General features: G+C 34.9%; 1 protein-coding gene across 1 annotated transcript in view; it reads left to right on the forward strand.

Annotated features, from left to right (window-relative positions):
* The window catches only part of LOC136032712 (beta/gamma crystallin domain-containing protein 1-like), a 15,953-nt gene extending 4,228 nt beyond the window's left edge, over positions 1-11,725 (forward strand). Inside the window, exons 3-4 of the mRNA XM_065713019.1 lie at positions 9,763-9,941; positions 11,517-11,725. Coding sequence (XP_065569091.1) covers positions 9,763-9,941; positions 11,517-11,664 — 327 coding nt within the window. The 3' untranslated portion in view covers positions 11,665-11,725. The remainder of the gene's footprint in view (positions 1-9,762; positions 9,942-11,516) is intronic.
* Positions 11,726-25,639: the final 13,914 nt, after the last annotated feature.

Below are 25,639 nucleotides of genomic sequence, written 5' to 3' on the forward strand. Positions count from 1 at the left end.
TATTTGTGATTTGGTAAAATTTATAATATTTAGTTTACCTATTGTTGCTAAAGGGAGGGATATATTAACAGGATAAGCTTGTTTTGGTTTTACTTGGTTGTTTTACATTTGCTGTTTTTTTTTCATAGGCATGTATTTTGGGGGTGATACCTGACGCGGGGATGCCATGGGTATTCTGTGGTAGCCACAACACTGTGCTGGGTAGAGAATTTAGAGTGGCGAAACCCTATATAGGCCAGTGTATTCTCCTGATGAGCCCTTATGTTGGGTGTTGCCTCTGAATTATTTGTCTATATTATTTTTTCTATTGTTCGGTAAATGACGACTTATACTTATTGACGACATGACTGCCTGTCCATGGATTATTCTTTATGGTTGATTGTGTGTGGCTATTCTGTTTGACCTATGTGATTGTATGGATGAGTAGGGTTAAGGCCTCATTCAAGTGCTGGTCTATATTAATCACTAATTTAGGAAAACAGTCTTCCTTTTCTCCTTCTGTCTCTTTTTTTTTTTTTTTTTTTTTTTTTTTTTTTTTTTTTGTGTGTGTTTGTGCTGTAGCATTGGTGATTTCTCTTTTCATGATATAATAATGTAATATATATAATAACAATATAATGTATGTAATATATGTAAATAATATATATAAATAATATAATTATAATAATAATAACAATATAATAATATATAATAATATAATATATAATAATAATTAAATAAATCTATTTTTAAATAATCGCTTATGCTTTCCGTGACTGTGTTAATCAAACTGGTATAAAGGGATTTGCAAGTAGCATTACGCCTTAATTAGCTACCTAACTATGGAAAAGGTCAGTTGAATGACAAAAGAATGATTACTATCACTTATATTTATCTAATTCATGTTTTTCTACAATTGACCTTAAGAAGACTCAGTTCAGTTTTACTTTTGACTTTACTGTTAATTAGAGCTTGATTTTATTATAAAGTAAGCTTTTTTTCCCTTGCTTATTTAAGAAAGCTTTTTTCACAGAGGAATGTGCCTGTTTTCTCCAAAAAGCATCCAATACAAATTTTGAGATAGCCATACTGTTAAAAATAGCTCAAAGGTCAGATAACCAAAACTCTGTTGTCGAAACGACCCCCCGGAGCCCGGGGGTAGGCTTTGTTAGGAGGGCAACTTGTCCCCCCACGCCCTTTCTTCCCAAACCCATCTGATACAAATTTTGAGATAGTATTTTTTTTTAAATATTTCAAAGGCCAGATGAGAAAACTACGGTGTCAACTCAACCCTCAGGGCCTAGGGGCAGGCGTTGCAAGTTATGCTTTGAGGGCATATATGGTTCTTATGGAAGGGATGCTAGTACAAACTTCGGAGAGGGTTCATTTGATTGGAAATGGAAAGTTCTAGTTCCATTTTTGAGAGCCAAAAGTTATCCGAGGGCAACTAGCCCCCTAGCCCCTTTTTACCCGAATACATCCGATAGAAATTTTGAGATAACCATTTTCGTTAAAATAGTTGAAACATTAGATAACAAAAACTTCGGGGTCCAACTAGCCCTCCTAGCCCTTTTATCCTCAAACACATCCGATACAAATTTTATGATATCCATTTTTTTTAAATAGTCTGAACATCAGATAAAAAAAAAACTCCGGGATTGACATAACCCCCCAGAACCCAGGGCAAGTGTTTTAAGTTATGCCCAAGAGGCTTATTAGGTTTTTATGTCAAGGGTGGTCGTGTAAGCTTTGAAGATGGCTCATTCGATTGGAAACTTAAAGGTTCTACTTTTAACTTTTATGAGTCAGAAGTTAACGGAGGGCATTTACCCCCTTCCTGACGCAAACACCCTCTTTTCCTCAAATGCATCAAATGGAAATTGTGAGATATCCAGTTTGTTTAAAATATTTCAACGGTAAGATAACAACAACTTCATTGTCAGCATACCCCCCCCCCTAGAGCCAGAAGATGGGTTGTAACTTATGCCATTGGGGCATATATGGTTTTTATGGAAGAGTTGTTCGTATAACCTTTGAAGGGGACTCAAATAGTTGGAAATTGAATTTTTTAATTCACCTTTAAGAGTCAAAAGTGGTCCGATGGCAACTACTTCCCCCCTCCACCCTCCATTCCAACCTTCTTTCTCCCAAATGCGTCCAATCAAATTTTTATATTGCCATCTTATTCAAAAAGATAATATAACAAAAGCTCCAGGGATAAAAGAGCCCCCAGAATCTGGGGCCAAGTGTTGTAAAATTTGCCTTGGGGGCATATAAAGCTTTAAGGAAGGGATGGTCACATAAACTTCGGAGTGGGATTATTTGATTTCAAATCAAAATTTCTGGTGTCTTTCTCAAGATTCAAAAGTGATCAGAGGGCAACTAGCCTACCCTCCCCAAGACCCTTCTCCCTAAATGCATCCAATCAAAATTTTGAGATAGCTATTTTGCTTAAAATAGTTTAAAAATCAAGTAATAAAAATTTTGGGATAAAAAAATCCCCCCAAAGCCAAAAAGCAAGTGTTGTAATTTATCCCCCGAGGGCATATAAGGTTTTACATAAGGGGTTGTTGTATAAACTGCAGAGATGGCTCGTTTGATTGGAAATGGAAAGTTCTAGGTAGCCTTTTAAGAGCCATCAAAAGTGATTGGAGGGTATCTACCCCTCCCCACACACACACGCTTTTTTCCCCAAAACCAACCGATAGCACCCGGGACAAGAATTGTAACTTATGTAAGTTGCAAGTTCTTAAGAACTGATCAAAAAGTAACACGCCAGGTCCCCTTGTGCCTTTTTTCTTAAAACGAAGCTAATCAAAATTTTGCAATAGTATTTTTTTTTAATAGTCCAAAATTCAAATTACTATGACTTAGGGGTTAAGAAATCTTCCTTAGCCCCCGGGGCAAGGATTTCAAATTATCTAAGACATCCAATATTAGAATATACGGTTCTATGGAAGAGATAGTCTTATTAACTTTGGAAGGGGTTCATTAGATATGAAATTGAAACTTTGAGCTCTTTTTAAGAGTAAAAAGTGATCAATGGCCAACTAGCCAAAGTCCACTTTCCCAAAGGGCATGCGGTAAAAATTTGAAGATAGCCATTTTCTTCAAAGTAGTTCAAAAGCCAAATAACTATACTTCCAGGGTTAACCCCACCCGCAGCCCCAGGGATATGGCTCTGAGTTACAGAACTTAATTATTGTTACTTTGATACTTTGTTTACTTTGAAACTTGGATTTAGTGATTGGTTTATGGTTTTATGGTTTATTATATTATATTCTTCGATTTACGGTGCAAGGGCTGTACGGTGTGCGAGTTGTTTATAATTACTCTGATACTTTGTTAATTTGATACCTTGTTAAATTTGATCCTTTTTTTTCTTTCACACTTTGGTACTTCGATATTGTTACTTTGATACTAGTTTCGATACTTTGATGAAAGTTTAATTTTGAAAAAATTTCTTATTTTGAAATAAGGAGTTTTTTTACAAGCTTGAAACTTTTTGCAATTAAAAAACGAATCAAAATTAATAAAAAAAAACTTTCCAGAAGTTTTTTCCCCAATTCTTTCCGAAATAATTAGGGTTATGTACTTCTAAAGAATGGTGTCTTCACTACAAACTAGAATATGGCTACTATCTGTTTCCCAAACGGTAAAAGTATCATTGTCTTACTAAAGTAACCAATTCTCTGACTTATAATCATCATTCTCTTACGTGAATTTTGTAAAATTAGTTTACCTTTTTATTATTAATATAATTGGGAGAACGGAATTCAAACACAAATAAGGATTGGGTAAGGATTGGTTGTTAGACAACGTCCATTTTAAGGGAGTAGGGGCTATATGCTTCTACTGAATGATGTCTTCACTACAAACCACAGTATGGCTACTGACCGTTGCTCTAACGGTAAAAGTATAAGCTCTAATACGTATTTGGCGCTTTACTAAAAGAAATTATAATTCAAATATCTCCCTTTGTTCTTATCATAATATAGAAAATAAAATGAAAATTGAAGTGAAACCAGACCAGGATTTATCAATAGGCGGCTTCCACTATTCCCAAAGTTAAGGGATTTCCCATAAAATGTTGCAAAACCGGAACGACAAGAACGCTTGGGCCTAGTGGCGTCAAAGCTCAAAATTCGGCCTGGGCGAAACAAAATCTTAAGCTGGTGAACTTTCAGCAATTAATTTCATTTTATAATAGCATTTAGTTTAATTTACTAGTTCTTACCAGAAAAATAATTCTTTTTTGGGAATAAAAAAAAATTAAATAGGGTATTTTGAAAACTTGAAACTTTGCCAATCAAAAACGAACAGAAATTAATTTAAGAAAAAAAAACTTTCCGGAAACGAAGTTTTCTAAAGAAAAGTTAAGGCAATATAAAGCTTAAGAGCAGAAGAAATAGTAACCTACGATAATTCTAACTCAAAACAGCCAAAAACTACTATTAAAGAATAAATGAAACCCAAAATGAACAGAACTTAAATAAATAATTATAGCAAAAAAAACATACAGCAGGTATTAATAAAAATGAATAAATAAATCTCAAAAGGAGTAAAATCTGAGTTGAATATGCAAAATCAGGCTTAAAAAACAAAAGTATTTTACTATACTGTTAAGGAATAAATGAAAACCAAAACGAACGGAAATTAAATACGCAATCGTAGCAGACAAACAAACAATAGTTACTAATATGAATGAGTACATAAATCTTAAAACGAGTGAAGCTTAAATTAAATATGGAAATGCAGCTTGAAACGAACAAAAATCTCTAGAAAGAAGATTTTGGGTTTTGCCTCCTTCTTTAACTGAAAAGTCTAAAACCTACTGCGTATTTGGCACTCTACTGAAAACGAATTATATTACAAATATTTTCTTTTGTGCTTATTACAACGTTGAAAATATATATAAAAATTACAGTAAAATCAAATTTTGAACTGATGAGCTTTCGTCAATTAATATCATTATGTATCAAATATTTAGTTTAATTTTATTAGTCCTTTACAAGACTGTTTAAGGCAAATATAGCTTCACTACAAACGAGAGTTTGGAAACTGCCCCTTTCCCTAACTGTACAAGTCTAACTACGTCATTGGTGGTTCACTGAAAACGAATTATATAACAAATATTTTCTTTCCCAGTTATTTCAGCATTGAAAATGATTATAAAATAACGGTAAAATAAAATCTTGAACTGATGATATTTCAATAATTAATAGCATTACATACTAAACATTCAGTTTGATTTTATTTGTACTTGTTAGATCGAAACACAAAGTATACCATTAAAACCACCTTGTCGGATAACCCAATCAAGGAAACTTACAGTCCCTTGTATTGAACAACAAAGAAAATCCATTGGCTTGAAACACACGGAAAGTAGCTGCAACCATGATATTCTACATCGAAAGCATCTTCTTTTTTGTTTCCGCTCCTCCGCAGCCAGCGGGGTGTCCCTTGTATTGAACAACAAAGAAAATCCATTGGCTTGAAACACACGGAAAGTAGCTGCAACCATGATATTCTACATCGAAAGCATCTTCTTTTTTGTTTCCGCTCCTCCGCAGCCAGCGGGGTGTCCCTTGTATTGAACAACAAAGAAAATCCATTGGCTTGAAACACACGGAAAGTAGCTGCAACCACGATATTCTACATCGAAAACATCTTCTTTTTTGTTTCCGCTTCTCCGCAGCCAGCGGGGCGTCCCTTGTATTGAACAACAAAGAAAATCCATTGGCTTGAAACACACGGAAAGTAGCTGCAACCACGATATTCTACATCCAAAACATCTTCTTTTTTGTTTCCGCTTCTCCGCAGCCAGCGGGGTGTCCCTTGTATTGAACAACAAAGAAAATCCATTGGCTTGAAACACACGGAAAGTAGCTGCAACCACGATATTCTACATCGAAAGCATCTTCTTTTTTGTTTCCGCTTCTCCGCAGCCAGCGGGGTGTTCCTTGTATTGCACAACAAAGAAAATCCATTGGCTTGAAACACACGGAAAGTAGCTGCAATCACGATATTATACATCAAAAGCATCTCCTTTTTTGTTTCCGCTTCTCTGCAGCCAGCGGGGCGTCCCTTGTATTGAACAACAAAGAAAATCCATTGGCTTGAAACACACGAAAAGTAGCTGCAACCACGATATTCTACATCGAAAGCATCTTCTTTTTTGTTTCCGCTTCTCCGCAGCCAGCGGGGTGTTCCTTGTATTGAACAACAAAGAAAATCCATTGGCTTGAAACACACGGAAAGTAGCTGCAACCACGATATTATACATCGAAAGCATCTTCTTTTTTGTTTCCGCTTCTCCGCAGCCAGCGGGGCGTCCCTTGTATTGAACAACAAAGAAAATCCATTGGCTTGAAACACACGGAAAGTAGCTGCAACCACGATATTCTACATCGAAAACATCTTCTTTTTTGTTTCCGCTTCTCCGCAGCCAGGGCGGCCCTTGTATTGAACAACAAAGAAAATCCATTGGCTTGAAACACACGGAAAGTAGCTGCAACCATGATATTCTACATCGAAAGCATCTTCTTTTTTGTTTCCGCTTCTCCGCAGCCAGCGGGGTGTTCCTTGTATTGAACAACAAAGAAAATCCATTGGCTTGAAACACACGGAAAGTAGCTGCAACCACGATATTATACATCGAAAGCATCTTCTTTTTTGTTTCCGCTTCTCCGCAGCCAGCGGGGCGTCCCTTGTATTGAACAACAAAGTAAAATCCATTGGCTTGAAACACACGGAAAGTAGCTGCAACCACGATATTCTACATCGAAAGCATCTTCTTTTTTGTTTCCGCTTCTCCGCAGCCAGCGGGGTGTTCCTTGTATTGAACAACAAAGAAAATCCATTGGCTTGAAACACATGGAAAGTAGCTGCAATCACGATATTATACATCAAAAGTATCTTCTTTTTTGTTTCCGCTTCTCCGCAGCCAGCGGGGCGTCCCTTGTATTGAACAACAAAGAAAATCCATTGGCTTGAAACACACGAAAAGTAGCTGCAACCACGATATTCTACATCGAAAGCATCTTCTTTTTTGTTTCCGCTTCTCCGCAGCCAGCGGGGTGTTCCTTGTATTGAACAACAAAGAAAATCCATTGGCTTGAAACACACGGAAAGTAGCTGCAACCACGATATTATACATCGAAAGCATCTTCTTTTTTGTTTCCGCTTCTCCGCAGCCAGCGGGGCGTCCCTTGTATTGAACAACAAAGAAAATCCATTGGCTTGAAACACACGGAAAGTAGCTGCAACCACGATATTCTACATCGAAAACATCTTCTTTTTTGTTTCCACTTCTCCGCAGCCAGGGCGTCCCTTGTATTGAACAACAAAGAAAATCCATTGGCTTGAAACACACTGAAAGTAGCTGCAACCACGATATTCTACATCGAAAGCATCTTCTTTTTTGTTTCCGCTTCTCCGCAGCCAGCGGGTTGTTCCTTGTATTGAACAACAAAGAAAATCCATTGGCTTGAAACACATGGAAAGTAGCTGCAATCACGATATTATACATCAAAAGTATCTTCTTTTTTGTTTCCGCTTCTCCGCAGCCAGCGGGGCGTCCCTTGTATTGAACAACAAGAAAATCCATTGGCTTGAAACACACGGAAAGTAGCTGCAACCACGATATTCTACATCGAAAGCATCTTCTTTTTTGTTTCTCCTGCTCCATAACTAGCCGGGCATTGAAACACCATGGAAAGCTGTTAAATGACTCATCTTGAAAGAAATTGCTACAACCAGTGCCTTTTGTAATTAAGAAAAATATTTTTAAAGATAATTACAATCAATGTTGCTGCTGTAGCAGCTACAAAGATTTATGGTTCTGAAATACCCAGGAATTGTATGTCAGTATGGACAGAACTTAACATAATTTGTATTGATAGTTCGATATATATAGCGGATACCCTAATCTAATCCAGATTTCAAGAGGTTAAAAAAAAATCATGTCAAGAACGTTTTTTCGCATTATTTGCCTTCTTGGTCTCGTGACGAATTGAAAACACCTGCAAACCGGTGTAAATTTGCTGAAATGATGGAGGAAATGTCTAAAGGGGACGAAAATCTGAAGGCGAAGTTACAGCGCCGATACGGTCACAATTGCAGTCATGAGTACCAAAATGATATAGTTACAATGATGGGATATGCTTCGCGCCAAGACATCGTTTCAGAAGTAAAATCAGCTAACTACTTTGCTATTTTTGTTGACGAAACATAAGATATTTTATAGAAAACAACAATTACCGATCCTACTCAGGTACATATCAATTCAAACGTAGTGGAGCGAGCAATTGACTGCAATCGCACGAACAAATTAGATGCCAAAGCTTATCCACATCGATTGGTGAAACTATACGTGTAGAAAAGCTTAGTATAGAAAGTTGTGTATTGCCTAGTGTTATGACAGCGTATTAGTTATGATTGCTGTATTTAACAAAGTTCAAGCAAAGCTTAAGGAGAATGTGCCTCATGCAGTTTATGTGCACTGCCACGCCTACAGATTAAAGCTGGTTTTGACTAATTGCATGAGAGAGTTCAGATAACTTTTGGAATTTTTCTCTGTAGTGCAGAGACTTTACGTATTTGTATCATGCAGCATAGCACTCGAAATTAACTAATTGTGGAATCTCAGTGTATTAGCGTTTAAAAAGTCTTGGATCTTAAGACAACCACCCAGACTTGCATGATTTACGCAGTCCATTCTATTTCTAAGATGAAGGCTAGATATGAATATATTGTTGCTGTGTTAAATGCAGTGTCTTATAGTTCCAATAGCGAAGGAGCGTGCGAAGCAAATGGACTACTATATAAAATTAAATGTACCTCTTTTGTCTCAACTTGGTACCTAATGAAAAATGTTAGTAATTCTAAATTGTTTATCAGAGCAACTTCAATATGAAAGTTTGCTTATTTATGCGGCGCTTGCACTGATATCCGGGACATACAAGACTCTTCCAAACCTGAGAGATGATAACAAATGGAAAAACTTAAGAAAAAAACATATCTATAGTCTTGACTTTACGCAATATTTTTATGTGCCGAGCTAGCTATTGAAGCACATTATTGGCTAGGGTGTTTTCATCGCCTTATCCATCTTTTTCTGTATGTAATATATTCGTTTCTCGTTTTTTCTTTTGCTGTTTTCTTTTGTATTTACTCCACTTAACCTCCGTTTTGTAAAGTGGGTGATAAATAAAGTATTATTATTAATATCCAAGAATCAAAATATCTACAATATGAAACCAGTGCTCGAAGCAAGAGAAGTCAAGCCATTTCTATTTGTTAGAAACCTTCTTTCAAGCTCAGTAACTGGAAAATGCCAGCCAGCGGAATGAAACTCCGATAAACTTCTGTGTTTCGAAGTAATAGACAATTTCGTGATTCTTTTCGGCATTAGGGCGTGTGAAGGATTATCCGTGATCAATGATTGAAAATGACAGAATCAGTGATATCATGATCAAAAAGATAATGAGGGAAAGGAACTGGATTTGGATATATCAGTCGACAATCTCTCCAAGCAGCGCAGTCACCACTACTTCCTGTTTAAGTAGGTTTGCTCAATATTATTCTGTTTTTTATCTTAATTAAAAAGAATTCAAAAAGATCCTTGGCTCCCCCTATATTCTCATGAGTCGTCGCCACTGTCCCAAGCCTTAAATTATCAGAAAACTTGTCTTCATCAGGTCATTTGAGAAATGCTAAGCTAGTTAGTACAGCCAAGAGATTTATATATTTTTTTTGTTATGCATCCAAATTTGTTTCCAGATTTCTTCTGTAAGATATGCCGGCTCCTTTGTAGACTGGAAAGCTAACTCCATGAACTTGTACGGAAAAGACTGGTACCAAGGAAGGGAGCAATTTCTAGTTGGAGACGCATACACGGTTCTTTTGGGAAATGTCAGATCACTCATTGTTTCTGGAACAAGTCCGTGGATCGTGTTCGAGTAAGTTGGCTATTAAGTTGGCTGAGTTGAATCGTTTTATTTCTGTCAAAATGATTTGTTTTTAAGAAGTTTTAGTGAGCAATTTATAATCCTGTTATTAATTCAAATAGTGGACTATGAGGAAGAAATTGTTAAAAAAAAATGGTCAAATATATTTTTTTAATGTAGTTGGAAATAAACCGGGAATAAAGTAAAACAATTACAAAACACATTTTGAAAAAGTTACGGCGGTATGAAAACAATAAGTTGCTTGTTTATTCACTTCAAAAAAGAAGAGGTGAAAATTTAAAAAGTTTAATTTTAGTAAATGTTTTTTTTTGTTCACAGGACATTAAGAATATTGTAGAATTGTCCACTCTGTTAATACAGAATTATGTGTTTTTCTTTATCTCTCTCTCTCTCTCTCTCTCTCTCTCTCTCTCTCTCTCTCTCTCTCTCTCTCTCTCTCTCTCTCTCTCTCTCTCTTTCTTTCTCTCTTTAACCTAATTTCCATTTCCATTCTCACTCTATCTTTCTGAATACATCTATCTGTCTTTTTTCCCTTTTCTGCTCCTCTGCTATTAAATGCTTTTAATGGTTGCGTCATGACGAGGTCTGTTCAGGATAGAAATTCTGAAGTTAAACGAGTAGTCTATGTTTTTCCATGGTCAAATAACCAAAACAACGAATATATGTCTTAAGGGGTGTTCAAATGCAAGTTCAGCAACACTTGCGTGCCTAACCATGTGCGTCTAGCCATTCACTTGTTCAGACCTGGAAGTCAAGCTAGACATACATATTTGAATGCCCCTGTGAAGCGTAGATGGTAAATTTAGTGAAAAAAAAAATTTCTAATTAGTAAAATTTGCAGTTCTAGACACAGCGTTCTATGCTCTATGCCTGGATGAATGTTATGTGGACTTGCTGCAACCAACTTGTTGAATGCTTGAGTTGATCAGAAACTACCTATAAATTAATATATGGATAGATATATTTAAAACATCGATGTATAATTCAAGAAGTTTTACGAATACCGTTTAAATATACTCCAATTACAACCATCCTTTGTGAAAACCGTAAGGACTTTAAATCTGGGCCAAAGACTTACTTTTGGCAAATTGGATGGCTTAAACTAAATCAGCAAGAGCTAAAACTTTGGGACTTCCAGCACTTCCAATTGTAGCCCTTGTTTCCACTCTTTATGTTTAGCTATTTAATTCCAATTCCAAGCTACGGAGTTAAAAACATGATCCAATTCTAAGTTTTCTGATAACATTTATTTTCACAAAAATCCCGTTAAGGTTTTATATGTTCTATATGTTATATGTTTTATAGGTTCTATATGTTCGAAATTGTATAAGGTTTTAAAAGGTTTTTATGCTCCTTGTAAGATACCAAAGATATGAGGTTTAATGATTAGTTTTAAATATTCAGCTACTTCTTTTCCACAAAAAATTTCCATAGTAAAACTGTCAGAATCCATTATCTAAAATAGATTGTTTTAAATAAATCATTCAGTTTAGAAGAATTCTTCAGTGACAGTATCTGGCGTATATTGTTTTAATGCTAGTTGTTTTTAGCTGGTCTTTCTTTCAGTGAAGAAAGCTTTGCTGGCAACGGTGTGTGCATAAGACCATTCGCTCCCGAATTTGGTCAGCCTGGAATGTACCCAAACATAGAAGCGGCTATTAAATCAGCCAAGATATCAACCGAAGAGGAATGTCAATTATATCCCCAATTCTAAATGCTTCTTTGCAAAGCAATTTGTACATCTCTGTTTAAAAATATATTTCATTAACGTGTTAGTACTTTAGTTTTTATAGCTTCAGTCATATTGCACAGATACCTTTCCGTGCAACAATTAAGATGGCCCCGGCCCTCGGCACGTGGCAGGTTTCTGTATATGGACTTTTATTGTCACTCGTCTTTTAAACGCAGACAATTTTCAGCCTATTCTTTATGTCACAACGTCCAAATGGACCTTTAATTAGAAGTAGTACCTTTGTAAAAATACTTTTTTTCTAATCGGATCCTTAACGTTTGCCTTGGCTTGTCTTTCGTCATTTTGAAAGACATATGGCTGAACCTTTGTTTCCTTCAATTGCTCAGGTGGTTGGAAAAAATTTTTTCTTTTGCCTCGGCTTGTCTTTTGACATTGTGAAAGACATATCGTCGAAAACTTGTTTCTACTTACTGTTCAGGTGGTGAGACAAAAACTTCTTTTTCTTCCAAAGATTTATCTAGTCAAAGTTTTTGATTTTTAAACGTAAGCTAGGCATATGTAGTATCCTTCTATGCAATTTAAGTGTAGGCTTATCCAACACTCCTTTCTTCTTTAGCGGCTTAAGATCATAAAGAAGGTTTAATGACGATTCACCTAATGCTGTCATCTACACAAGCAAAGTCGAAGATGGCATTATTGTTAACTACAGTTATAGATGGTGATATGTTTTCTTTTCCATACCGCATATTTTTCCAGCTTCTGAGCCGTTTTCCATTGGTCTTATGAAATATCCGTCTGATGTATGAATCAAATGTGATATTCATTATTTCATATGCTACAACAGTGACATGTTACTTGACTGAGCAAACAAGTCATTGAAGATATTAAGTCATTGGAAATAAATTCTAGGTAATCAATGTATTATTTCTGGGACGCTAGCAAACTGACGTTAAGCGTCATAAGATCGTAACAAGTTATTTGCACGATCGATTTATCAATTTAAGTTTCGGTAAGTGTTATCATTGATCTGTTTCTGGGCACTTTTTCGGTATCATAATGAGAGTATACATACCACGGTGATTTAAGATGCCTGTGGGACAAACATATTCTTTTGATGGTTAATGAAATTTGTTCTGATCTAAAAAAAATTCTAATGAGTATAACTGGCCAGATATCATTATTGTAATGTAATGGTCCTGAGCACATCAGTTTTCTATTGCTGGGCTTGCGCATGAGTTTGGATCCCCAAATTTCCACTGAGGACCCAATGCCCCCCAAAAGGGCCCCAAGTTCCTCTTCAGGCCCCTGTGTTGCCCTTTAGAGCCCCAATGGACCCCCATCCCCAATTTATTAGAACGTCAATTTTGTTTGAACTTTGAAATTATTCCATCTTTTTTTTAAAACAATTTTTTGGACAGAATTATTCGGGGGTAGAAATTTCTTGAAACTTCGAATTATTTTGGAACATATAATTTTTGGACATATAATTTTTTTAGATTTACAATTTTTTGGGAACTTATTTAGTGAATTATTTTGGGATGCCGAGAATTTCTTGATGTTTTTTTCGATAATTTCATAATGATGCGTTATCCGGTATTGCGTAATTAATCCTGTTGTCAGTGAAACATTAGAATACGTCCTATGACAGCCCTGTCATCTAGGCTTTTGAGACACAGAAACTGTTGCAGCCCATACTTTGATGATTATTTGAGTTGCTAACAACACTTTTGACATCAGTCCAAGAATATAGATTCTGGTTTTCAAGAATTTCATGGTATGCTCCCAACAAATTCAAGAATGATGCGTTATCCGGTATTGCGTGATCATTCATGTTGTCAGTAAAACAATACAATACATCCTCTGACAGCCGTCACATCTGGTGTTTTGAGGTAACAACTGAGTTAAAAACAATTTTAGCTTCTAAGCAGCTTTCTATTGATTTTAAGAAATTTTAGGGATTTCTAAGACTTAGAGTTATATTTTTTTTACATAGAATTTTTTTGGACACCAAAAATTTCTTGGTAGTTTTCTGAAAATCTCAGGAATTCTGCCTTATCTTTTATTCCGTAATCATTCTGTTTTTGAAAATTTCATGGCATATTTCCGACAATTTCAATAATGATGCGTTATCTTGTATTGCATGGTTATCCATGTTGTCAGTGATACAATACAATACATCCAGTGACAGCTCTCACATCTGGTCTATTCAGATAACAAGTAAGTCAACAATTTTTTTAGCCTCTAAGCATGTTTTCTGTTGATTTTATAAAATTTAAGAATTTTTTAGGGGGAATTTACAATTACTTTATTTTTTTAATTTAAAATTTTGGGGTGACTTAGAATTATTTTGGGCAACTGAGAATATATTGGCATTTTACCAAGAATTTCAAGAATGATGAGTTATCTGGTATTGCAAGATCATTCATATTGTCGATGAAACAATACAATACATCCTGTGATAGACCTCACGACTGTTTTTTGAGATAACAACCGAGTCAACAACATTGTTTAGTTTTTAAGCAGTCTTCCATTGATTTTATGAAATATTTTTTGTCTTTTCTTGGGACTTTTTTGGAAATTATTTTAGGACATTGAAATTTGGCTTTTGTGTTTCCGAGAATTTAAAAAAATGATGTTATCTGGTATTGTATAATTGTTTATGTTGTCAGTGAAACAAAACAAAACATCTTATGACAGTCTTCATATGTGGTTATTTGAGTCAAGGATACTCTGGCGGCCCACACTCTGATATATTATTGAATTTGACGATTTACTGTCACAGTTTACTCAGCTACTATCTCAAAAGACCAAATGTGACGGCTGTCACAGGATGCATCGTATTGTCTCACTGAAAAACATACTGACAACATAATACCAGATAACATATCCTTCTTGAATTTCTTAGAAAAAATGCCAAGAAATTCTCAGTGTCCAAAATAATTGCCCAAAAATACAATAGCTCTAAGTTCCAAACAACCCATAGATTATATAAAATCAATGGAAAACTACCTAGAATCTAAAGATAGTGTTGACTTAGTTGTTATCTCAAAAGACCAGACATGAGGGCTGTCATAGGATGTATATTTTTGTTTCATTGACAATATTAATGATTGTGCGATACCAGACAACATCATTCTTGAAGTTATCGGAAACATGCCATGAAATTCTAAGAAACGAGAGTGATTACTTAATAACAAATAATGTATCATTCTTGAAATTCTCGGAAACATACCAAGAAATTCCCTGTGTCCCAAAATAACTTCAAGTCCAAAAAAATTCAAAGTTAAAAAAATCAAAAATAATTCTAACTCCCAAAAAGCCCATAAATTTTATAGAATCAATTGAAAAACTGATTAGAAGTGAAAAATGTTGTTGGCTTAGTTGTGATAGCAACAGACCATAAGTGAGGGCTGTCACATAATGTATTGTATAGTTTCACTGACATTATGATACCATATAACTCAGTATTCTTAAATTCTCGGAAACATGCCAAGAAATTCTCGGAAATCAGGATGCATGTTCTTGGACTTAAAACAAAAAAGGCTTTAGCAACCACTATAGTACATCAGAGTATGGGCTGCCACAGTATCTGTGTCTCAAAAGATTAGATGATAGAGCTCTCCCATCATTTGTTGTATTGCTTCACTGCCAATATAAATATCTAGGCAGTTCCAGATAACACATCATTCTTGAAGTTCTCGGAAAAATATCAAGAAAATATCTGTGTCCCAAAATAATTCCAAGTCCCCAAAAATTCCAAGTCTAAAAAAAGAAAAATAATTCTGATTTCCCAAAAAAATAGATTTTATAAAATCTTTTTTTAACAAATTAATTTTAAAAATAAATTTTTAAAAATGTTGCTTAATCAGCTTTTATAACAAAAGACCAGATTTGAGCGCTGTCACGTGATGAATTGCATTAATTCACTGACAACATGAATAAATACACAATACCAGATAAAATATTATTCTTGAATTATCAGAAACATGCATAGAAATTCTCGGAAATCAGGATGTATATTCTTGGAACGATGCCAAAAAAGGCTAAGCAACCATAATAGCACATCAGAGTATGTGCTGCCACAGTATCTGTGGCTCAAAATACCAGATGAGAGAGCTGTCCCATGATTTATTATATTTTTGCACAGTCAATATGAAGTTCTCGGAAACGTATCAAGAAATTGTCGGCGACCCAAAAGAATTCTAAGTCTTTGAAAATTCTAAGTAAATAAATATCATTCTAATTCCCAAAAAGACAACTTAAATTTCATAAAGTCAATGGAAAACTGCTTAGAAGCAAAAAAAAGTTGTTGACTAAGTTATTATCCCGAAAGATCAGATGTGAGGCCTTTCACAGGATGTATTGCATCATTTCATCGACAACATGAATGAATACGCAATACCAGATAACGCATCATGCTTGAGATTCTCAGAAGCATGCCAAGACATTCACTGTCTCCCAAAATAACTCTATAACCCAAAAAATCCTAAGTAAAAAAAAAAAATAATTCCCCCCCCTAAAATCCACCTGAATTACCCCTAAAAAACTTAAATTTCATAAAATCAACAGAAAAATGCCTAGAGGCTGAAAATTTTGTTGACGTAGTGGTTATCTCAATAGACCAGCTGTGAGGCCTGTCACTGGATGCATTGTATTGTTTTACTGACAACATGGATGACTTATGCAATTTAAGATAATGTATCATTCTTGAAATTGTCGTAAACATGCCATTGATTTTTCAAAAAAAATAATGATAACGGAATACAAAATAAGGCATCATTCTTGAAAGTCTCAGGAACCTACAAAGAAATTTTCGGTGTCCCAAATAATTCTATGTAAAAAAAATTATTCGAAGTCCCAAAAAATCCCTTAAATTCTCTAATTACACAATTAAAGACAGAACGACAGATTGGTAGGGGTGTGGTAAAAGAAACCTCTGCAACACTCGCTGTATTGCCAGACTTATATTTTTTTAAACCCTGCCTTGTACAATACATTTGGCCACATACACACGGCCACATTTGGGGATCTTTTAACACATTGATAGCGGGGGATATTATTACAGATCCAATTGATATAGTACACTCCTATATAAGGATGATCCGAGTCTTTTTGAACTAGAGACTTGGGAATGGAAAGGGTGAGATAGCACAAGAGCCTATATTGCACAAAAATTATTCTATTTAAACGAAAAACCGGGTGATGTATATTCGCACTATATGCAATATGAAATGCTAACACTTAATCCATGCTTGAAGAATTTGAAGGTGTCTTTATGGAGTGGGTAGACAGTATTGTCACAAAACTGGATAAAATTTGAGAGGGGGATTGGGGCAGTGGTTTTATTTGTTGAAAATTTTAATATAAATATATGTAAATTTAAAAAAAGATTTATTTTGAAAAGGCGGAGGGAAGAGGCCTATAGGTTTAAAATATAAGTAAAATCTAGAGGAATGTCAAGGTGTAAAAGGACTTTTTTCGGTATAGGACTTCAGAATTTTAAATATGTATTTCTTACAGCAGCCCATATATCAATGTGAACGGAAGGTTTTAAGACAACTTGGACCAATTGACAGCTAATTGGGGCGGGGAGGGGCTATAGCTTCCTTAATTGTTGTAGATTTGAATTGTTTCAATAGTCAATATCCAGTTACACTTAATAAGATAGATATTTTGTGTGGGATAATGAGCATTTAAAGAGTAGTGCTACTGTTTTACTATACAAAACAGAATTTGAGGCGGGTGAGTGGAGTAGTAAAAAGAGGTTGATATTTTCAGTAAGGGCTCCGTTCAATGAATCAGAGAAGTACTGGGTATTACTTCTTTACAATGGGATATTTTAGTCTAATTACAGATATTAGTTGAGTTTTAGATGGGGGAAAGCGCTACACATCGCGTCATTATTGTCCAACGTGTCTTTGTAGATTTTATACCGAATTACAGCTAAAGTATCATATGAAACGCTTCAAGTGTAATGGGTCTCAATCCATTGAAACGGTTAGCTGTGACAATCTTGTGTTCCAAGAACTTTCAAAATTCATTCCTACAGGATGACAAGATCACCTTAGACTTTGAAGCCAAACCCATAGATATGTACAATCCATAAAATTTAAATGATATCAAAGAAAGAGAAACCATTGCGATCTCTTACACCCATGCTCAAAGAGACTCGTATACTAATATGAAACTGGTAGAGGTATTTGAGACAATGGGTTGGGACGATTGTATGCGTGCAACCATGAATGCACTTATTAAAACAGCAAATGAGTCAATTTTACAATTGCGCAGTATAAATTATCCTATTAACTGAGTATCTATTAACAGGGGTCAAGTTGGCCATCAAAAATAAGAAAATGTGCTAGGTTTGCACAAAGAAATTTTGTTTAGGGTTTTAAGACAATATCAGTCCCGGACCATGGCCATTTAAGCGGTCCAATTCTATTGGGGGGGGAGTAATTACACAAGCTGGCACATAAATAATGTAATTTAAATATTATACAATAGTTCTTTCTACCTGTTTATATGCACAATTCCAATTATGATTTAGAATTCATTATACCGGCATTGGCACGTTTGCAGAAAGGTAAAGTTGTAGATGGCACATTGGCAGATATTTTTTCTTACAGTATCATACCCAAATCATCAGAGAAGCTGCTAGTCGTAGATCTCCTATGGAAAACTATGGATAATGGTCATATGTGCTTGAATAAAATGGTTTCTTAAGATTACAATGCTATTTTCCCCAAATCCCTAAGTCAATTGATTCAAGTACAGGAAAGAGAAGATTTTAATAGTTTCCCCCTCTTTAAACAGCACTTTTTAGGTGTTGAAATGTATGATTTATTAGTGTGTTATGGCATATACCCTTACGAATATTACAATGCCCCCTATCCTACTTGATGATAGAGGCAGTAAAACATTAGAATACGTCCTATGACAGCCCTGTCATCTAGGCTTTTGAGACTAGGCGTTCTGTCTTTAATTGTGTAATTAGAGAATTTAAGGGATTTTTTGGGACTTCGAATAATTTTTTTACATAGAATTATTTGGGACACCGAGAATTTCTTTGTAGGTTCCTGAGACTTTCAAGAATAATGCCTTATTTTGTATTCCGTTATCATTATTTTTTTTGAAAAATCAATGGCATGTTTACGACAATTTCAAGAATGATACATTATCTTAAATTGCATAAGTCATCCATGTTGTCAGTAAAACAATACAATGCATCCAGTGACAGGCCTCACAGCTGGTCTATTGAGATAACAACTACGTCAACAAAATTTTCAGCCTCTAGGCATTTTTCTGTTGATTTTATGAAATTTAAGTTTTTTAGGGGTAATTCAGGTGGATTTTAGGGGGGGGAATTATTTTTTTTTACTTAGGATTTTTTGGGTTATAGAGTTATTTTGGGAGACAGCGAATGTCTTGGCATGCTTCTGAGAATCTCAAGCATGATGCGTTATCTGGTATTGCGTATTCATTCATGTTGTCGATGAAATGATGCAATACATCCTGTGAAAGGCCTCACATCTGATCTTTCGGGATAATAACTTAGTCAACAACTTTTTTTGCTTCTAAGCAGTTTTCCATTGACTTTATGAAATTTAAGTTGTCTTTTTGGGAATTAGAATGATATTTATTTACTTAGAATTTTCAAAGACTTAGAATTCTTTTGGGTCGCCGACAATTTCTTGATACGTTTCCGAGAACTTCATATTGACTGTGCAAAAATATAATAAATCATGGGACAGCTCTCTCATCTGGTATTTTGAGCCACAGATACTGTGGCAGCACATACTCTGATGTGCTATTATGGTTGCTTAGCCTTTTTTGGCATCGTTCCAAGAATATACATCCTGATTTCCGAGAATTTCTATGCATGTTTCTGATAATTCAAGAATAATATTTTATCTGGTATTGTTTATTTATTCATGTTGTCAGTGAATTAATGCAATTCATCACGTGACAGCGCTCAAATCTGGTCTTTTGTTATAAAAGCTGATTAAGCAACATTTTTAAAAATTTATTTTTAAAATTAATTTGTTAAAAAAAGATTTTATAAAATCTATTTTTTTGGGAAATCAGAATTATTTTTCTTTTTTTAGACTTGGAATTTTCGGGGACTTGGAATTATTTTGGGACACAGATATTTTCTTGATATTTTTCCGAGAACTTCAAGAATGATGTGTTATCTGGAACTGCCTAGATATTTATATTGGCAGTGAAGCAATACAACAAATCACGGGAGAGCTCTATCATCTAATCTTTTGAGACACAGATACTGTGGCAGCCCATACTCTGATGTACTATAGTGGTTGCTAAAGCCTTTTTTGTTTTAAGTCCAAGAACATGCATCCTGATTTCCGAGAATTTCTTGGCATGTTTCCGAGAATTTAAGAATACTGAGTTATATGGTATCATAATGTCAGTGAAACAATACAATACATTATGTGACAGCCCTCACTTATGGTCTGTTGCTATCACAACTAAGCCAACAACATTTTTCACTTCTAATCAGTTTTTCAATTGATTTTATGAAATTTATGGGCTTTTTGGGAGTTAGAATTATTTTTGATTTTTTTAACTTTGAATTTTTTGGGACTTGAAGTTATTTTGGGACACAGGGAATTTCTTGGTATGTTTCCGAAAATTTCAAGAATGATACATTATTTGTTATTAAGTAATCACTCTCGATTTTTAGAATTTCATGGCATGTTTACGATAACTTCAAGAATGATGTTGTCTGGTATCGCACAATCATTAATATTGTCAATGAAACAAAAATATACATCCTATGACAGCCCTCATGTCTGGTCTTTTGAGATAACAACTAAGTCAACACTATCTTTAGATTCTAGGTAGTTTTCCATTGATTTTATATAATCTATGGGTTGTTTGGAACTTAGAGCTATTGTATTTTTGGGCAATTATTTTGGACACTGAGAATTTCTTGGCATTTTTTCTAAGAAATTCAAGAAGGATATGTTATCTGGTATTATGTTGTCAGTATGTTTTTCAGTGAGACAATACAATGCATCCTGTGACAGCCGTCACATTTGGTCTTTTGAGATAGTAGCTGAGTAAACTGTGACAGTAAATCGTCAAATTCAATAATATATCAGAGTGTGGGCCGCCAGAGTATCCTTGACTCAAATAACCACATATGAAGACTGTCATAAGATGTTTTGTTTTGTTTCACTGACAACATAAACAATTATACAATACCAGATAACATCATTTTTTTAAATTCTCGGAAACACAAAAGCCAAATTTCAATGTCCTAAAATAATTTCCAAAAAAGTCCCAAGAAAAGACAAAAAATATTTCATAAAATCAATGGAAGACTGCTTAAAAACTAAACAATGTTGTTGACTCGGTTGTTATCTCAAAAAACAGTCGTGAGGTCTATCACAGGATGTATTGTATTGTTTCATCGACAATATGAATGATCTTGCAATACCAGATAACTCATCATTCTTGAAATTCTTGGTAAAATGCCAGTATATTCTCAGTTGCCCAAAATAATTTTAAGTCACCCCAAAATTTTAAATTAAAAAAATAAAGTAATTGTAAATTCCCCCTAAAAAATTCTTAAATTTTATAAAATCAACAGAAAACATGCTTAGAGGCTAAAAAAATTGTTGACTTACTTGTTATCTGAATAGACCAGATGTGAGACCTGTCACTGGATGTATTGTATTGTATCACTGACAACATGGATAACCATGCAATACAAGATAACGCATCATTATTGAAATTGTCGGAAATATGCCATGAAATTTTCAAAAACAGAATGATTACGGAATAAAAGATAAGGCAGAATTCCTGAAATTTTCAGAAAACTACCAAGAAATTTTTGGTGTCCAAAAAAATTCTATGTAAAAAAAATATAACTCTAAGTCTTAGAAATCCCTAAAATTTCTTAAAATCAATAGAAAGCTGCTTAGAAGCTAAAATTGTTTTTAACTCAGTTGTTACCTCAAAACACCAGATGTGACGGCTGTCAGAGGATGTATTGTATTGTTTTACTGACAACATGAATGATCACGCAATACCGGATAACGCATCATTCTTGAATTTGTTGGGAGCATACCATGAAATTCTTGAAAACCAGAATCTATATTCTTGGACTGATGTCAAAAGTGTTGTTAGCAACTCAAATAATCATCAAAGTATGGGCTGCAACAGTGTCTGTGTCTCAAAAGCCTAGATGACAGGGCTGTCATAGGACGTATTCTAATGTTTCACTGACAACAGGATTAATTACGCAATACCGGATAACGCATCATTCTTGAAATTATCGAAAAAAACATCAAGAAATTCTCGGCATCCCAAAATAATTCACTAAATAAGTTCCCAAAAAATTGTAAATCTAAAAAAATTATATGTCCAAAAATTATATGTTCCAAAATAATTCGAAGTTTCAAGAAATTTCTACCCCCGAATAATTCTGTCCAAAAAATTGTTTTAAAAAAAAGATGGAATAATTTCAAAGTTCAAACAAAATTGACGTTCTAATAAATTGGGGGTGGGGGTTCATTGGGGCTCTAAAGGGCAACACAGGGGCCTGAAGAGGAACTTGGGGCCCTTTTGGGGGGCATTGGGTCCTCAGTGGAAATTTGGGGATCCAAACTCATGCGCAAGCCCAGCAATAGAAAACTGATGTGCTCAGGACCATTACATTACAATAATGATATCTGGCCAACTATCAGATGGTATTGGGGATTGATCTTAGTATATTTTTAGCAATAGAATGTCTTACTCTATTGGAACTTGAATCCACTATCGGAGGTGAAATAGAACCAAGAGTATCATTATGGATAAAATATGATGCATCTTCGTGGATCATCGAACGTCTATAGTTACATCTTCGTTACACATAATTTAAACTTATATTAGAAACAATCCTGGAGGAGCATACCTATGTTAAATCCAGAGTTCTCGTTATTTGATCTTAGTATATTTTGAACAAAATGGCCACATAAAAAAATTGATCGGGGGCACTTGGAGGAAAAAGGCACGGAGGTAGCGGCTAGTTACCCTCTGATCACTTTTGGCTCTTAAAAGTGGAATAGAACTTTCCAATCAAATTAGCCCCCTCTGAAGTTTATACGAGCACCCTTTCAATAAAAAACATATATTCTCCCTAGGTACAACTTACAGCGCCTACCCGTGAGCTGTCTCAATTTTATTATCAGGTACATTTGGAGAAAAAAGGGCGTGGATGCTAGTTGTCCTCAGATTACTTTTGATTCTGATAAACGGACTCTAGAACTTCCAATTTCAGATTGAAAGTTCCCACTCCAAAGTTTATACTACCCGTGGGAAAAGTTATGATAGTATTCTTGGTAAAAAAAAAATAAATAATAAAAGACTGAAGTCTTTTGGTCTTTACTATAGGCAATACTTTAGTGTTAGTTATTTGCCTGTATTCATGCACTGTGCCACAAAGAGCAACAGACCACAAAGAAAAACCACAAAGAGCAACACAAAGAGCAACAAACTCTAACCACAAAAAGCAGCAGAAGAACCGGAAGGAACTTATAGTTCACTGTCAACACAAACTGTGTTTCTTCTGTCTTAAAGACCTAAATCATTCGCCTATAATCCCTTACTGAAACTCTATTGGTTTAATTTACATAATTGTGAATCACAATAGTTTACTGATTGACAGCCAAAGTATTGACACTACAAAGTAGTATCAGATTATCAATCAATCAACTATAATGTCAAGTCATGAGGTAACAAGCAAAGGTATATGCGTCTTATTTAATATTTGCATTGTGATTTGGGATAATCTGATAGGAAATATGGTCAGGAAGACAAATCTGTGGAAATTATTTGTTTCACTGGAAATAAAATTGATGTTTATTCTGAGTTCTCGCTTTTCCAATAGATGAACAAGATAAACATAACTGCCAAAGTTGATTTAATGAGCAGGTGAAAAATATACCTTCATTAACAAAAATTGAAACTATGTAATAGCAGAAATTCGAACAAAATATGTAAATTCTAGGATAGTTTAAGATAAAAACCTTTAGAGGTGATTCCATAAAAAAAAACTATCTAGTTCAGAGATGACTAAGAAAAGCTATTCCTATCATAAGAATTTGATTGCTTATAAAATAGGTTATCCACCTCAGCACACATACATGCACAAAAAGAGAGTGGTCTTAATTACTATTACATCATCAAGTTCAGGACCCCCAAAAACCCAAATTAGAGATCTTAGCCATACATTTTCAATGAACGGTGAGTGAAAAACAAACCTCGTCATTTGTATCCAAAATATAAACATAGCAAAACAAAACTTTTATAGCACAGGCATTTTTCCTTAAGGATGATTCAATAAAATAAAAAGTATTTTTTAACTGAAAGTGAGGAGCAGCAATAAAGCTTTAAACGAGCAGGTATTATTTTGTATATAAAGGGTTTACCCCTCCTAAATACCTTGCTCTTTACGCTAAGGCTTTTAGCACTAAAAAAAGCTTCTTGTTCTTTTTAAAGGGCCCTTGCTTTTCAGGAGTCGTTATTTGGGACAAACAATTTGGGACAAACCATCAAAGTGTTGCGTAAAGAGCAAGATGTTGAGGAGGGAAACGACTTCTTCATTTAAGGAACAAATTATGTTCGCTTTGAGTTTTAATGTTGCTCCTTACATTTAGTTATTGAAAGTCTGTTTTTTTATTATTTAGTTTTTGATCGTTTTTAATATTGCTGGTAAGTCTGATTTATCCTCCATGAAATATTCCTTCCTTTTGCGAAAAAATTTCTGAAATTTCTTTCCACGTACCCGTCCCCCCGCCTTATAAAATTCCCCCCGAAAAATCAATCCTCTTTGAAAATCCCCATCCTCTTGAAATTTCCTGCATACAGTTCAGCCTGGAAAATTCTTTTTAGCATACTTTAAATTAAAAAAAACACTCTAACCCCTAACAATTTCTCTGATCACTCCGGAAACCCTCCCTTGCTTGGAACTTGTTTTACCGGAAGTCCAAAATCACGGAAAATAGAATAGCCCCACAGATAATTACCCTGCAACATTGTAACATAAAAATTGATTTGACAAAGAGAATGTAAGACAAACAAAGATAATTACGTATTGGAATTTTGTCAAATCCCCCCAGCATAAAGTTTCCCCTAGAAAGTTAACCTCCGGAGATTTTATCCCTTTTTAACATTCTCCTTATGTAAATCCACCAAAAGCACAGCCACCCCCCCCCCCCAAAAAAAAACAATGTTGGTATACTTCCTAATAATTAACACTATACGCAATTCAGGCACATTAGCAGTCTTCTGCATTTTCTCAGTAGAAGAGAAGAGGAACTCACTGCAATTGCAGTGTACCTGCCAATATTTAGTCCTTAAATTGCAGGGAATAGGTGAGTGGGTTCTCACGCCTCCCTTGCTCTTGAATGGAGTTGATGGACTGCACTTGTTTCATTCTATATTTTTTTTTAAGAATAGCTTAAAAGTCTAGTTCATTATAGTCGATAATTATGTCACTCACAAAACTAAAGAAGACCGTATGGATTAACTCTCACAGACAATTGCAAAGCTCCAGCAAGAAAACAAGCTTCTTAGATCCAAAAATAGGCTGCTCAGATCCGAGTCTGTTAACGTGAAAACGACTGATCTTCGCTCTGAACTGTACTCGAGAAGGAACTATCTTGTTGTTCACGGCCTAGAATTTTTTAAAAGTGAAGATCTCGGTCAGAAAGTAAATAGCTGCTTCGGGTCAAAAGTGGCAATAGCTAATGCTAACCAGATACGTACAAGATTTGTATATAGAATTTCAAAGAAAACATCAAACTTCGAGTCGTCTAGTCCTAGTAGCCCAACCCTTAGAAACAGTGCGCAACGAAAAAAAAACCCACAGCTCCGATTTTCGTTAGCCTAGAAAGTTTTAAACGGTCGAAAAAAATAAAATAATGTGACGAGATAAAAAAAAACTGGTTTGAGTGGTCTATGGACTTGCCTATTGATCTCGGTAAAA

The sequence above is a fragment of the Artemia franciscana genome, chromosome 11 (genome assembly GCF_032884065.1).
Source record: "Artemia franciscana chromosome 11, ASM3288406v1, whole genome shotgun sequence".
NCBI lineage: Eukaryota > Metazoa > Arthropoda > Branchiopoda > Anostraca > Artemiidae > Artemia > Artemia franciscana.